Source organism: Caloenas nicobarica, chromosome 13 (genome assembly GCF_036013445.1).
Source record: "Caloenas nicobarica isolate bCalNic1 chromosome 13, bCalNic1.hap1, whole genome shotgun sequence".
NCBI lineage: Eukaryota > Metazoa > Chordata > Aves > Columbiformes > Columbidae > Caloenas > Caloenas nicobarica.
Window position 1 is genome coordinate 17,574,330 of NC_088257.1, and position 14,924 is coordinate 17,589,253.

The 14,924-nt window shown below is 48.4% G+C and overlaps 1 protein-coding gene across 1 annotated transcript in view; it reads right to left on the reverse strand.

The window, feature by feature from the left end:
* Positions 1–14,924, reverse strand: part of PSD2 (pleckstrin and Sec7 domain containing 2) — a 41,983-nt gene that overhangs the window by 13,565 nt on the left and 13,494 nt on the right. The window contains exons 6-10 of the mRNA XM_065643888.1: positions 12,514–12,572; positions 10,443–10,445; positions 5,606–5,695; positions 4,385–4,428; positions 645–835 (exon numbers count right to left, since the gene is read on the reverse strand). Coding sequence (XP_065499960.1) covers positions 645–835; positions 4,385–4,428; positions 5,606–5,695; positions 10,443–10,445; positions 12,514–12,572 — 387 coding nt within the window. The remainder of the gene's footprint in view (positions 1–644; positions 836–4,384; positions 4,429–5,605; positions 5,696–10,442; positions 10,446–12,513; positions 12,573–14,924) is intronic.

The following is a 14,924-nucleotide window of genomic DNA, read 5'->3' on the forward strand; positions in this document are numbered from 1 at the left end:
AAGAAAACACTGGAAGCAAGGAAGGCCTTTGATGGTAATTTCTATGCAAGACTTTTAATCAGCTGCAGTGACTGGGCCAATTATATCAATTAGCAAAATAGGGTTATCCAAGATTACATTAATCTCTGTTTATTAACAGTTCCTACATACATTTTCCTTTATCTTTCCTGTAGTCCCAAATGCTGACAGCACAGCTATAAGGCATCCTGTTGCCCAGTCAGCACATGGCAGCTGTTTTCAGCACATGGCAGAATATGGACAGGAACAAAGCTTTGAAGGCCAGACTGTCCCCAAGGTCAGGGCTGGGGTGGACAGCTGCTGTAGAACCAACCCCACCTCATTGCTCAGAGTGTGGTTATGGTCATGAACAGCATGGAAGACCAGGTCTATTTGTGTGGGACATGCACTGTTAGGTTCCTTAGCAGTGAGAATGGAAGACCGAGGCCTCCTGAAAACATTCATGTCTACAAATGCCTCAAAACACCCTCCTTTCCCTCTGCCCTGGCACTTATGAGTCTGGGGCTCTCTCTTATGTTCCCTAGGATGTGGTGGGGAAATGCCTTCAGCAGGAGAACCAGGAGAAGGCTAGGATAAGGCTCTGGTACTCCCTGGGGCACATCTCCTCCTGTCCCATTAACACGTACTTCTCTTCCCATCCATGTCTGCATGGGTTTTGCGCGTGAGGACACCGTGCTTGTAGGTGACTGCGTTCAGTGCTTGGGGGATGTCCAGGAAGGGGTTGCTGCTGTCAACAATCCTTGTCACTTTCTTCGCACTGGCTCCGAATTTGTCATCTACCAGCTCCGAGAGGGATTTCCTCAACTCGTCCTCATCACTTGGAAACAAAGTCAGAGAAGAGATTGAGTGGAGGACATGTGGGTTGGGTCACAGTGTGCTCTATCTGCTTTGGTTTTAAAGGGAGTTATTTATTATAAGACTAGCCATTGAAGGAAAAGTTAAGCTGATACTGGGACTATATATGCAGAGTATGCCAATGGTGGTGATCTGGACATAGCTGAGAGGAGGGTGGGTGGCAGGTAACTGTCCCAGTGGTCCCACTGTGAGGTTACTGAAGAAGGTAAGAGAATGGGCGCTTGTCTGAACCCCAGGAATCTGCAGACACACCACTGCTGAGGACTATGAGCGTTTCATGGGAACGGTCTCCAATTCTGTGCTCTAAAATCAGAGCTTAAGGAAGACTTTGCCAGGTATCACCAGAGTTTCTTAAGCTCTGAGAGGCAGCCCCTGGGGCCTCCTAGATACTGAAGGAATGTCCTCTGCATCAACAAGGAACAAAAGCTCTCCAGATATTAGGGAGATGGGCCACTTGATCAAAAAAACACAAAACGTGGAATAGGTTATATGTTAACTCCCCATTTGTGTCCTCAGAGTGGGCCAGCAGAGAGCAAGAAATGTTTGCCATTTCCTTAAAAAAATGCCTCTCCTCACAGATCTCCTGGTCCTGGACTCTAGAAAGCAAGAGCTGAGAAGCTTAGGGAAATGTCCACCAACTTCACCAAGCCTGTCTCTTTCTGTTTGGAGCAAAGCCTACTCTGGCCCATAGAAACTAGAACTTGTGTGGGAACTGGTGTTTCCCCAACGTCCCTGGGACAATAAGGAGGGAGAGCAAAGAGGCAATTTCTGCCCTGTACGATACATGCCAATGTCTAAATGGTATGAGTGGTCACCTTAGGTTGCAGATTAGATTGGGACCGAACCTCAGCTGAGAAGGGACCCAAGGATGAATCCACTAGCTGGGATGCAAGCAGTAAAATACCACACTTCTCCACCTGCAGCAAATAGATGACCCAAGCATCAGACACCTCTTGGAACAGAAGGATGATTTCTCAGCCCTCAGCAGCCACAGGAGTCCTGGGTGGGGAGTTAGTGGGGCTCACTTCTCTGAGCTGCACCAGAGGGACCCATCTGAGGTCCTGCTTGCTGCTGGGGTGCTGGTCATGTACCTGCTTGGCCTATTGGGCTTTGTGAGCAAGGGCATTTCACTCCTTGGGATGGACAAGGACAGAAGGCAGAGGCAAGCAGGGAGAAGAGAGTGTTGCCTGTGCAAGCTTACAATTCAGTGCCACGTCTCTGAAAGAAAACCAGGTACCCCTTGTCAGGGAGCATCTGTTCCATGGCAGAGGAGCTGAGAGGTCTCTCATGTTGCAGCCTGTCCATCTGCAACCAAGCAGGACACCCTGCAGCAAGGCAGGTCCCAGGCCAGCACGGGGTGAATGAGGGGTTGCAAGAAGACAAGCGGGGTGGGTGGAGGAGGGCAGGAGGGGGCTGGATGCTGCTGACTGGAACTGCACCGCTGCAGCGGGACCCCGGGGCCAACATCCCTCAGATGTGTCTGAGCTGAGGAGCGTGTGCTGGCAGCGTTGTGTAACCACTGCCCGCATCCAGCAGCAGATGCACTTCTGCTGAACTCCTCTTACATAAACTACAGAGCTCCCTCTTGTGACTACGTCCACCCACCAACTAGGTCTCTGCTGCAGATCTGGTTTTGCTGCTTGCCTCTCACACAGATGCCACACAGGATTATTTTTAAAGTGAAATCAGTGCTACGTGACTCACTAAGAAACCACTGCCCTGGAGGGTCACTGTCTGGCTGTGTCCCTCCCGAATGAGACGCTGGCCCACAGCAAGCACTGCTGCTGTCAGGGCACAGCTGGCACTGGGGAGGGAGGTAGGACTGAACCATCTCCAGATACTTTTCTATCCAGGACAATATGAGGAGAACAGCAGGTGATGAAGCTAATGGCCCAGAAGATCCTGCTAAGTCCTGTGACCCTCTGGAGAAAAGAAAGATCTGAGGCTAAGAAGGAGAGAGGAGAGGAGAGGAGAGGAGAGGAGAGGAGAGGAGAGGAGAGGAGAGGAGAGGAGAGGAGAGGAGAGGAGAGGAGAGGAGAGGAGAGGAGAGGAGAGGAGAGGAGAGGAGAGGAGAGGAGAGGAGAGGAGAGGAGAGGAGAGGAGAGAAGAGGAGAGGAGAGGAGATATCCACTGTGAGCAGTGGGGAGGTATTGGGGCTGGGGAGCACAGCGCACCCCTTGCTGACGGTTCTGGCCTGTACTGTGGACAGGGGGTAGGTAGCAGAACAGCGGAAGAAGGCTGAGGAAGGTACTGAATGAACCTGTCATGGAGGCCTGTTCTTCCCAGCTTGTTTCAAGATAAAAAATGATGATCTGGAGGAGGAGATGGAGTACGTCTCATGGAGTTTGTGGATGACATTAAAAACGAGAGGTACTGAGCCACCGCTCAGAGGGACCGGAGCCTCGCTAAATGCAGCACCCCAGTACTGCACTGGTGTGGAGTGGGCCAGCAGAAGGGTTGGCTGGGGCTGAATGATTGGGGAGCAGCTCTGCAGCAAAGGCCCTGGGGCTCCTGGTGAACAGCAGGTTGAACAGGAGCCAGCCAGCGTGTCCTGGCAGAAACAGAGGCCAAGACCATTCTGGGCTGTGTAACAACGGCACAGCAAGGAGGCCAAGAGAAGTGACCATCCTCCTCTACTGTGCGTATCATATCTAAAACCAGGAAACAGTATTGGGCCCCAATACAGGAAAGGGCATCAACAAGGTGGAGAGAGTTCAGCAGAGCTCACCAAGATGCCTGGGGGCTGGAGCACTTGCAATGTAAGAAATGACTAAGGGAACTGGACTTGTCCAACCTAGAGAAGAAATGGCTTTTGGGGACCTCATGGCAGCCTTCCAACATTTGTGAGGAGGTTATCAAGAAGACAAAGCCAGGGTCTTCACTACGGTGCATAGCAAGAGGACAAGAGGCAGTGGGCGTAAGTCAGAACAACAGAGCATAAGAAAAAAATGTCACTCTCAGAATAATTAAGCATTGGTTCATGGATCCAGAAAGGCTGTGGGTTTTCTATCCTTGGAGGTTTTCAAGATCAAACTGAACAAAGTCCTGAGCATCCTGGTATGTTGACCATACTTCGAGGAGGAAGCTGGAGGAGATCTCACAGGATCTGTTCCAGCTTGAGCAATTCTCTGATACTTTTTCCAAGATGAACTATGTGGAAGAGATGGAAAGCCTCAGTGACTAAAACAACCCCAGACCTTGAGCTCCTTCTGCAAAGACCTCTGAAGCACCTGAAGAGGGACCAGTATTTTATAGGTGTAATAGCAAAAAAAGAGGGTGCTCCCCTTAGAATATGCCTGTGGAGCCTGTGTCCACAGACTGCCACCAACCTCCCTGTGTGCTTTTGTGTCTAAGCCATCAATAAACCCACCTTGCCTACAGGAGGGACTTCAGTGCTTAAGAGCCTGGCAGGAAATGTTCTGGGAGCTTCTGGGGGGCTAAAAACATGACTCAGGACCTGTCAGCTAGTTTCAAAGACACACTATCTCTCAAATGCTTAACATATACTTACATGGCCCATTCCAGCTTCTCATTCTTGATGGAGTTATATAGTGTCTGAAACAAGAACACGGTATTAGATGTATTTCTTGTGGAAGACATGTTTGGGTTGTGGAGATAATCTCCTCCACACCCTTTCTGTGTTCTTGGAGAGATACCTTCCCTGCTGAACTCTCCTGGAAAAGTATTCACCAGTGAGCAGGACAACTGCTGTCCTGATAGACCCTTTTCCATCTATGTGTCATACTAGGTATTGGACTGGACACGTCAGCAGTAGACGGGTCTGGCAGCCAGCCTTTCCTGGAACCTGCACAGGAAATTTTTTACTAATCCTGGGTGCTGCATCTAATCCTGGGTCATCCTGGCCTACACAAAGATGATAAAAGACTCTGGGGTATGCCAAGGCACCTCCAATGTCTCAACTAGGGGAAAGGGACAGTGGATGCTTGAATGCTGCCCTGAGAAGCAGAGGAGGGATGAATGACCTTGGGGATCAGCTTTTCCAGTTCCTCCTGTGGAAAATTCCAGTGGCTTCCCTGGGGGACTGGGAAAGAAGCAGGGACGGTCTAGGAAAGCAGAATGTGGAGGTGGCGCTGAATGTACTGAGTAGTAGGGTAGGGGGAGGTCTGCTGGGAGGCAGGAGGAGTGTTGTCTAAAGCTCAGTGACATGCCCCTGATGTGGTGCTGACACTCCTTCCACACAGCAAAACTCAGATCAGGTTGCTGGACCTGCAGCAGGTGCAGACAGTGGTGATGGCGTTAAACCACACAGAAGGAGAAAATACTCTCTTTGGGGTGTTTAACCAATCTCCCGTACTAATGAACTAGCTGTATTGTAGCACTACATCTAGTTACATGGAAGCGAAAGCAGAGAAAAGTATCAGTGCCAGGTGGTCATATTGGGGAGGGGAGGGGGGATACCTCGCTTTGTGCATTGTCTGGTGCATCACAGAGCTACCTGGGGGAAAGGGAGCCCTGGTGTGCTCTGAGGGCAGATACGACACAAATCTGGTCAAAAAAATCTGGTCAAAAAATCTGGTCACCAATGGGGAACAGAGCCACTGCTGGTGGCTCCCTTCAAGTTAGCAGAAGCTATCTGCATGGCTTACAATTCTCTTAATGAAACAATTGTGCACTGGAAAATGCTGATTCAAGGGCTCAGGGTGTCCCAACAGGACTAGGTGACACTATAATAATAATGACGGTATCCCACTGTCTATTTATATCACATTACCTTCAGCAAATCCTTTGCAAAGTCCTTCCCATCATTCAGCCCATCCAGGTTTGCTATGAACTGTTGACACGACATCTTTTTGCCAATATTCTGTAAGGAAAAGAAGCAGCTCATTAAATTTGTGGAGAATACTGACTTGAATCAGAGTGTCTTTTAAAGAACAATTTTATATGTAGTGGTGAACCTTGGGTTTGCCCCGAGAGCCCAAAGCTGGAAGCAGGTCTTGTGCTCTGATTTTGTACTGTCCTTTTGCTTTATTTGCTCACGCCAGTATCCAAACATTTCAAATGACCTCTTTTTTAACGGTGGAGATAAACCACCTGAAAATAACCTCTCCAGCTCTTGCTCCAAACTTTCCAAGTGTGTCAACTCTGGTCTCTAGGTTGGTCCTGGTACAGGGTCTGTGCTTCAAAAGTCAAGAAAAGTGCAAAAAATGGATGAACCTCCAAGCTTGTTCCATATAAAATTGTATGAGCATGATATGTCAGCATCTGAACACAGCCAGCATGGAGCAATGACTTGTCCTTCATGGAAACCGATATTTTTGCTTGCCATTACGAAGAGAGACGATCTGGCTACTTGTACTGCGTGAACTTGAATGCTGTGGCCTGTGAAGGCAATACATGTACACTGGGAGAACTTCACCAAGTCATCACCAACTAATGCCAAGACTATTTGGCGTTGATATAATACTTCCAGGTCATCTGGCATCCTTGATATCAATCTCTGGCATCTGTCTTCCCAAAATCTTTACCTCTCAACCACAGCCAGGTGAGTCACCTTCTCAGCCTGCCAAAGTCTAGGGGCTGGAGGCAGGCAGCTTTTCTCCAAGCCTTGCCCTGCAATTCTACCTCTCCAAAGGACTGGAGCAGAGATGTGGAGGAGTCAGTGGGAAATGTAGGGTTCAGAAAAAGGAGTCTGATATCACAAAGGAAAGATAGGCATGTCTAGCGCCATGTCATATTGCAGCCTTCAGACCATGGAGTGAAGCCCCAAAGCACAGACCCCATGGTGACATCACATGGAGTGGACAATGGAATTAGTGAGAAGAAAGCATGAGCTAACACCAGCGGTCCTAAGGATCCCAACGGCATTCTGACACTGGGTGGGCTTTGCACCAGTGTATTGACAGGGTGGCCATCCAGGAGGACCTGGGAGGATGGCCAAGAACAGCTGAGCCAGGACTCTGCTTAGAGATCCATTGAGGAAGAAGAAGGGCCTCACTGGGTCACTGGGAGGGGATGAAGCTGCCAGAGGTGAGGTAGGAGGTGCAGGGCAAGATACATCCTCCATGCAAGAAAATAACCTCTTGAAAGACATGGACACCAGAAACCCCTGCCCATAAACACGCACAACAAATGACCTAGCATCTTCTCCTCAAGCGAAAGCGTGAGAAAAGAGTGAGGCCCTGGGATTAGCCCACCATGGCCCACCCCACACATGCCATCTGTGTGTGCAGACACACTCTTTGGCTACACAGGGAGCCGGCGCTGCCTTTGAGCGGCTTTGTCTGATACTCTTAATTATGCCTCCTGTTGGTGCCAGCTCCAGATGAGCTGGCACCGTTGTGAGATCAGGGGAAAGAGGAATAAAGCACTGTTACAAATGTGCAGTGCCTGGGGACACGGTACAGCACAACACACGGCTCAGCCATCTTTGTTTTCTTACAGGGCAGCCCCACAGCTGATGCCCACAACTGGACCCCATAGCTGGAGGCTCTGCCAGCTAGAGCTCAGTGGGTGATGAGCTGCAGGAGAGCTCTGGGGAAACCTGCAGAAATGCCAGTTTTTTCAGCAAAGGAAGATTTGTGTACTTGCTGGCCCACGAATTACAGCAAAAAATAAAAATCCAGCAGCACAACGGTGTGTAGATAGAGAACAGGAGAAGCGTGAGAGAGCACATAGAACATACAGTGATGAGCCTCTATGAGGGAGGGAGTTTGAAGGAGAGGGAGGTATGTTGCCTGAGACCTTGAGGCACCAAATTATTTTGCACAGAGAGGAGGTGACTACTTCTACTCCTGCAGGAAAACAGAGTGCACAGCACAGGTCTTTCTGCCTGCAGAGATCTTGTTGCTGTGATCCAGCAATGAATGCAGGGACCAATACATTTTAGGAAGTGAGTGGATACAGTGAGATAAAGTGGCACATGTTACTGGCCTCACAGGTGCTTCTTTGGGTTTCTTGCATGTTGTGTCCAGGACACACATTAATTGCAGGGGATGGCTTCTTTTTTATTCTGTGATCTGTCTCTTTCTCTTGAGCCCAAACTGAGACAGCAGCCACACTGTGGAAAGCAGCTAATTGCTGAGGAATTGAGAAGGATGGAAACATACCCTTTCTCTGACAACCAGAAGAGGTGATGAGAAAGCTCCAGCAAGAATGCTAATACTGTGAATCAGCTTGTTGAACAGGTTGCCAAAGCACTGTAGAGTCAGGGGCAGGATTCAGGCTGGCTGTCAGTAGGGCTGAGCACGGGATCCTGGGGCGGCTCAGACGCAATACATCCTCAAGTCAGCAATATCTTAACACTTCAGCTTCCTGCTTTGAGAAATGGGCAGGAGCCAGTCACTCAATTCCAAAGCACTGCAACTGCCTCCAAATCAACACCCGCTGGATAGAGAAAGCAAAAAGTAGAAACTCCAGAACATGGACTTTGCAGCTTCACTTGATGAACACTTGCAAGGAAACAGTTCTGTCATCACAAGTGCCTCATTATTAATGGCATCAGCACCAGGGACGACTTGAGCTTTCACACCCTGGAACAGTATTCAGCAAGTATGGGGAATCCCAGGACCAGCTCTTGAAAGCACGACTATGAGGGTTCAGTGGGGTGCCTTCTTACGCAGTGGGCCATCTTGCCGATTCAGCAAGATCATCACATGTGGACATAATATTCAGGAGAATGTATCTGCACACTGCAAAGCTCAGTGTTCAGATATTCCACGGACCCTGCTGAACTGGGACCTCTGGGTAGGGAGATGCAGCTTCATTTCTGGCCAGCCACACAGATGGTGGCATTTTGCTTTTTTGTGGTGCATCAGTCACTTACCAGCAACAGAACAAGCCAGCAAGGCTGTTTCACAGCCACATGTAGCTACTAGTCCTGATATGTCCCTGTGGCAGACAAGAACTTCATCCCGTCTTTGGTTGCTCCAAGCCATGCAACGAAGCATTAGAAATCACTGTGAGACAATCAACTAGCACCATGGTGTGCTAGGATGGAGAACGAGTGAGCAAACAGTGGATTAAATAGATAAGAAGGGATAGTTAGATGAATGGGTAGACACCGCATGGAAATTGGTGGACGGAAGTGTATGGGTGCAGGTAGTGTAGGAGAACGAAGAGATACTGAGACAAGGTGCACAGTGGTGATTAGAGTGCATAAGAATAGATTAGGAAGGGTAAGATTGATCTGATGGTGGGTAGACAGGGCTGATCCTGCCATCCCATTGATTCAGCCCAGAGTAACTCCCCTATTTACAGTTGGGTTCTTGCCTCCTCTGGGCCTCAGCCATCTGCTGCTGAGCTGACTCACTCAAGACGATGGCAGACCATCTCCTGAAGTGTCCTGGGTGGCCCTACACACCTCTGGAAAACTCCAGGCTGTAGCCTAGAGTCACTCTGCAGGTGCCGCCAGTGACTGCGCATATCTCAGAGCTCTTCAGCTCTCCAAGTGCAACTAACACCGCAGCACTGCTAACACCAACCCATGAGCTTGGCTTAGGGAGATCACCATAGAGTTTGAAAGTTTAATAGAGATGGACACGTGGAGTCAGGACTTTCCAGGGATCCCATTTTCAGGCTTGGTTCAGTGGTCATGAGAGCTGCTGGTCTGCTTTTTGAAGAAAAGCTAAAGTTTGTCTCATTACAATGTGACTCCAGAAGTGGGGCTTTGCTAAAGTACCAAAATGCAAACATGAGAACTGGTAGTACAGAGATGCTGATTTGTTCCTGTCCTTCCATGGCCAGCAGTTCTGAACAAGGAGGGATAACATTGACCACTGAAAAGGAGACATCCCAAAGCTTTGTCTCCAAAGGACAGAGATGGAACGGAGGAGTGTTTACTTTGTCATAAGATCTCTTGAAGCTCAAACAGCACCAGCAGACCATGGTAGAGAGTTGCCACAACCTGGATGGTATTGCAAGGTTCATATTGTTTGTTGGTGACTGCTGGCTTTTAAACATCAACTCCATGTGATCCTATGAAAATATAGTGTCTCATTTTGAAGACATTAAGTTTTCTGGACAGTTTGGAAACAGGGTCTGAGTACACTTGTGGTAGAAAATCAACAGTACCAAGGCAAAAATCCAGTGTGGCCAGGTGCAAATCTCATATTTTAAAGCCAGTCTCTTTACTTTCAATCCTGAACTCAGCATATGTAAGTGTCGCTGCTGGAATGGTGAACTAGCTCATTATGGAGACACTGCTGTAGGGAACTGCCCCTTTACACAGACACCTCAAACATCCTCTCCTAACCAAAGGCATTTCCTACTCCATGGCAACGCACAGTAAAACACTGAAACACACACACACAATATTAAAAAAAGGGAATAAAATAAAAAGTGATATGCAATGTCATGACAGCATTTTAACGAAAAGGGGTGAGTGATCAAGTCACGCAATCCCAGGTACACTGCAGTTATGGAGGTTTCTTCACACAAAGAGAATTTCATGTGACGCATATCAGCCGCTAATAGGTTGCTAAGTAGTGAAGGACACCGCACAACCACTTAGGAATTCAGACAAACAAAAATCTTTTTCTTTTTTTTTAACACAGAAAAAGCAAGCTAAATGCCAGTGCTTGAAAGCAAAACACTAGAATGACTGCACTTACCACCTGATAAAGGGTTAAAGAGCAGAAAGAGAGGTTCCAGGAGCAGAAGGAAGAAAACAAAAGGAGGAGAAGAAGAAGAAATTAATGTTATACATGAGGAAAAATAAAGTGAAGATTTTTCAAAGAAAAGATCAGGCATTTCTACACCTGGTCAAAAGAAAGCTATTTTTTCTTTGTCTAGATACCATGAGATCATTTCTTTTTACCAGGCCTCTTAGCCAGCTTGGCAATGAAAAATAAAAATGGTGAGGTTTAGGGGTTTTTTTTCCTTTTCAATAAGTTTTATCTTCCCAGAGACATATTTTCTTCGTTTGTTTTTAATTTAAAAAACTAGACAAAATAAGATTATTTTGGAGTGAAGCTGCATTTTTTGCCTTCTGCCACAACGTTGCTTTTGCCGTTGCAGGAAATGCTTTGATGAAAATGCTTTCTTGGCTCTGACCATTTCGGCTGAAGGATGAATGCTGTGTGAGACCAGCTTGATGCAGACTGCGGAGCACATCTGGAAAAGATGCTCTTGCAGAGACCGGTTCCCTTCACTGACTGGTGTGTTCAAACCTTGCCACTGTCATAAAGGCAGCGTCTGTGCAGTGAGGATGGGAAGGGTCTCCCAAGGGGGCTGTCAGGATGGCACCAGTGAAGCTGGTGGCCTTTGCCTCTCTACCGTCATAGGTGAAGAGCACTCATGTAGTGTCCTCTTCCCACCCCCACAGAAAAAGACTCCTCGCAAAGGAGATTATAAACCAGTATGCGGGGAAAAAAAAAAAAAAGCTAGAATATGGCCTACTGTTCCCTCATTAACAGGCTAATGAAGAGAAAATCAAGGCAACTCTCTGCAGATGTGCAACAAATTGCTACCAGTTGGAGGCAGAAGAGGACTCTGATAATACAGCTTGAAAATCACGAGACTGTGGGGCAGAAAAAGGGGATAAAACTGATGTAGGTTTCACATGCACAGGCTGCTATAACAAGTTCTCTCCTCCCCTGCCCCCCTTATCTTCACACAAGCTCTAAGGAGGTTGTGGCTCCAGGTCTGAGCTCTCAGAGGGCTATGAAAGAAAGTACTAAGTACTTCAGTGACCTGAGACTTGAGGAGCTTCTCTGGCCCTGGTAAGCTGGCACAGCCCCATGAGGCTCACAGCCGTGCTCTGTGACCGCACCATAAGGCTGGAGAGCAGGAAGGCGATCCGGGTCAGTGGTGCCTACAGCCTTCCCCAGCACTGAGTAGGGCACAGAGCCCATGTGTGCTCCCAGATGTATGCTATGGCAGGGATCTCCAGGGTACACAACGTCCTAGTGCTGTCCCCTATGTCTCCAGTCCCATCTCCCCTCTGCAGTTATTTTTCCTCCCACTCTGCTTTCCTCTCTATGCACTGGGAAGACTCTGGTTGACCTTTCAGGAACAAATCCAGCCTATGCCACCTGAAAGAGCCTCTAAAAGGTGGTGAGAGATGTTTTTACAGCCTCTGCTGTTTTCCAACCACACCTTTGGGCATTGAACTCTACTCACCCTGCTCTTTGTCCAGAGGTCTCTCTGATATGAAACTCTCCAGTGGCTGTCTGTTATGTCTTGGGGAAAAGAAACAGCAGGGACCTACTTACTTCATGTTTTGGGAAGGAAAGATAAAATCTACACCTGTATGAAACCACTGACTCCCTTGCAGCAGTTTCTGGGATAAGAGAAGCCTCAGGTGTCTGCACTGCAAGGAACAGCAGCACAATTGGTGCTGCTCTTTGCCAGCCTCACAGAGACTGGTGGTGAAAACGTACCCATGAGAGCTCCTGGGACAGAGCTGACACATGCAACAGGTCCTGGGAAGGAAGCTGCATTGCCCGTGCCTGTATAAGATAACTGATGTCAGCAGGAGATATGCCTTTGGCTTGAGTGTGGAGTGACACCAAGAGGACTGTCCCCAGGCCTGGGCCTGGCACCCACAATTCCCCTTGGAGCTGGTCAGAGTATTTTCTGCCAACCTATCTCAATTTTCCAGCAACATATCCTGCATAAGGATGTGTTCCCCTCTATACTGGGAAGGAGAAAAGGAAGGATGCATCTCTGAGTACTACTTACATGGCCATGAAGGTCTGTGTTTAGCAGCATCAGGGCACAGGTGAGCGTATGAATCCCATCTGAAACACACAACAGTCAGATGGCCATGATTACTCCTCTTCCCATGCAGTTTCTGTGTTTGCTGTCTTGGCAGCCCATCCATTGCAAAACCAAGGCTAGTTGCTATGTCTGGGGACTTATTTCCTTCAACTGCATAAGACAGTTTAAAAAAAAAGAGATACCTGCTTTTCCCTCAAGCTTTACCTTTTCTTGAAACAATCGCCAGGGAACAGGCTTTAAAGCGGTTTTGTAAATGGCTTTCTAAAGACCAGACTTTCCACTGAGTCTTCCTTCATCTTCATTTTGTGCTAATGCCAATGCCATTGTAGAATGGGGCAGACGCCCTGACAAACAGAGCTAGTTTCCCCCCAGTTGATCATAGTCACCTCAGGCATTTGTCCTGAGGTCTTTAGCCATCACTCCTGGGCAGCCTATACGCTTTTGAGTCATTCAACAAACATTATTGCCATAAATGAGTACAGCATTTTTGGCTGACTTAACTCACATATTTTCCTTCCATTTGAGAGAGTCCAGCACCCCTCTTCTGTACCAGGTAGCCTGTTCAAGGTCAAGAGACCATTCTCGCTCTCTACCTACCACCTCACAACAGTGAGACGCAAATGCATTCTGGCACATGAACTGGTCCTTGCAAGGACCTCACACAGATGGGCTGCTCCACAGACTAAGCCAGACACAACGTGATGTTCCCGGCTTATCTCCCTCGTGCATGCTGCTCTGTGAATTGGTTCCACAGGGTCAGGCTGTGACTTACCACAGGCCTGGCTGGGGAAGTGGCACTGGTCTCTTCTTGTAGAGGTAGATGGGCAGCCATGGAGAGCCAGCTGTGACATATCCCAGTCAGCCACTAAATAAAGGCACCATTTGTGTGGAATAGTGACAAGCCCTGAGCATCCCATGCTCAAGGTCAAGCTCTAAACACTGCCAGCTAAAGGCAACCAAACACACAAGCCCAGGGTGAAAGCAACCTCCCTTTCCTGGAAGAACCACAGACTATGAGGAAGGAAGGGTTTCTCAGAGGAACATCACGTATTTCCCTATGAGGGCTGACAGTCCTGGAGACATGGTGTGATGGACATCTCCCTTCAAGAGAGAATCACTTGCTAGAAAGATGTTTAACTTCACTTTCATGAGAAGCAGCTCTGGGCTTAGAAGAACCTGGCTCCCCAGTGTGTATTTTGGACACTCTGTGAGAGGTTCTGGGCTGACATCTTCACTTGGCTTTACTGTATCACTTTTGCCAGGTAAATCATGTCCCACATGGCCCCAAGGTGGAGCTGGTGTCCCCAAACCTGCTATTCTCTTGCTGTTTCTTGGCTCAGTTATAATTTTTTTTTTTTTCTCAGCTCACATGGTGTCACAATACAATTATTTAGTTCTTCCATGCCTGGGTTTCATCAGTGCAGGAAAGCACTTATAATGTGTCCAAGACTACTCTCTGGGAGAAAAACCAGCCACGTCGCTCCATGGTCAGTGAGCCAGATCTGCCACCCTCTTTTGCAGCATCTCGTCATACCAGCTGAATGAAGCGACCCTCAGTGTTGCAACAGCCATACCTCCATCAGTGAAGGAGTTATTGAATCAGCATGCAGCAACGCCCTGGAATGTCTTAGAGGGCTGTATAAGCTTCGCAGCTGCTGGATCGTCTCCAGACAAAACTTCCTTGACTTTATCACGTCTCTGTCCTCTCAGTCTCCTCTTCTCCAGGCTAAACAAATGAAGTGACTTGAGCAACTCCTCATACGGTTTCCCCTTCAAACTCTTCACGGACTTTGCAGCCCTCTTCTGGACACTTTCCAGTAGCTTTATATCCTTTTTGTCCTGTGTCCCCAGCCCTGCACACAGTGGATGCTCCAGGTGAGGCCGCCCCAGCGCGGAGCAGAGCGGGACAATCCCCTCCCTGCCCGGCTGGCCGTGCTGTGCTTGTAAGTGAGAACGTGGACATGCTCATGTCTGGATGTGTGAGTACGCACATGTGTACCAGGAATGACCTTTCCCATTTAAAAAAGTCAGGAGAAACTATAACTACTTAAAAAAAAAAAAAAAAAGAGGAGGAGCTAAAGGTAGCTAACAAAATCTGCAACTTCAGCGAGCCCAGAATTTTACCCAGCAGTGCTTTTCGCTGCTGCAGTCGTAGATGCAAGGAACACAACTCCTGCGCATGGCGAGCCAACAGCATTCCTCAATCTGCATGTAAATGTCTTCTTCCACTGAACGGACAAGGTCTTGGGCTGAGCTAGCACCAGCCACTCTTGCCCACTGCCCACTTTGCAAGCCATGACTGTGGTAATTTGCAGCCCCTGAGAATCACTCAGCAGCTGCCCTGGTGCTGGGCGCAGCATGGCCGCTGATCC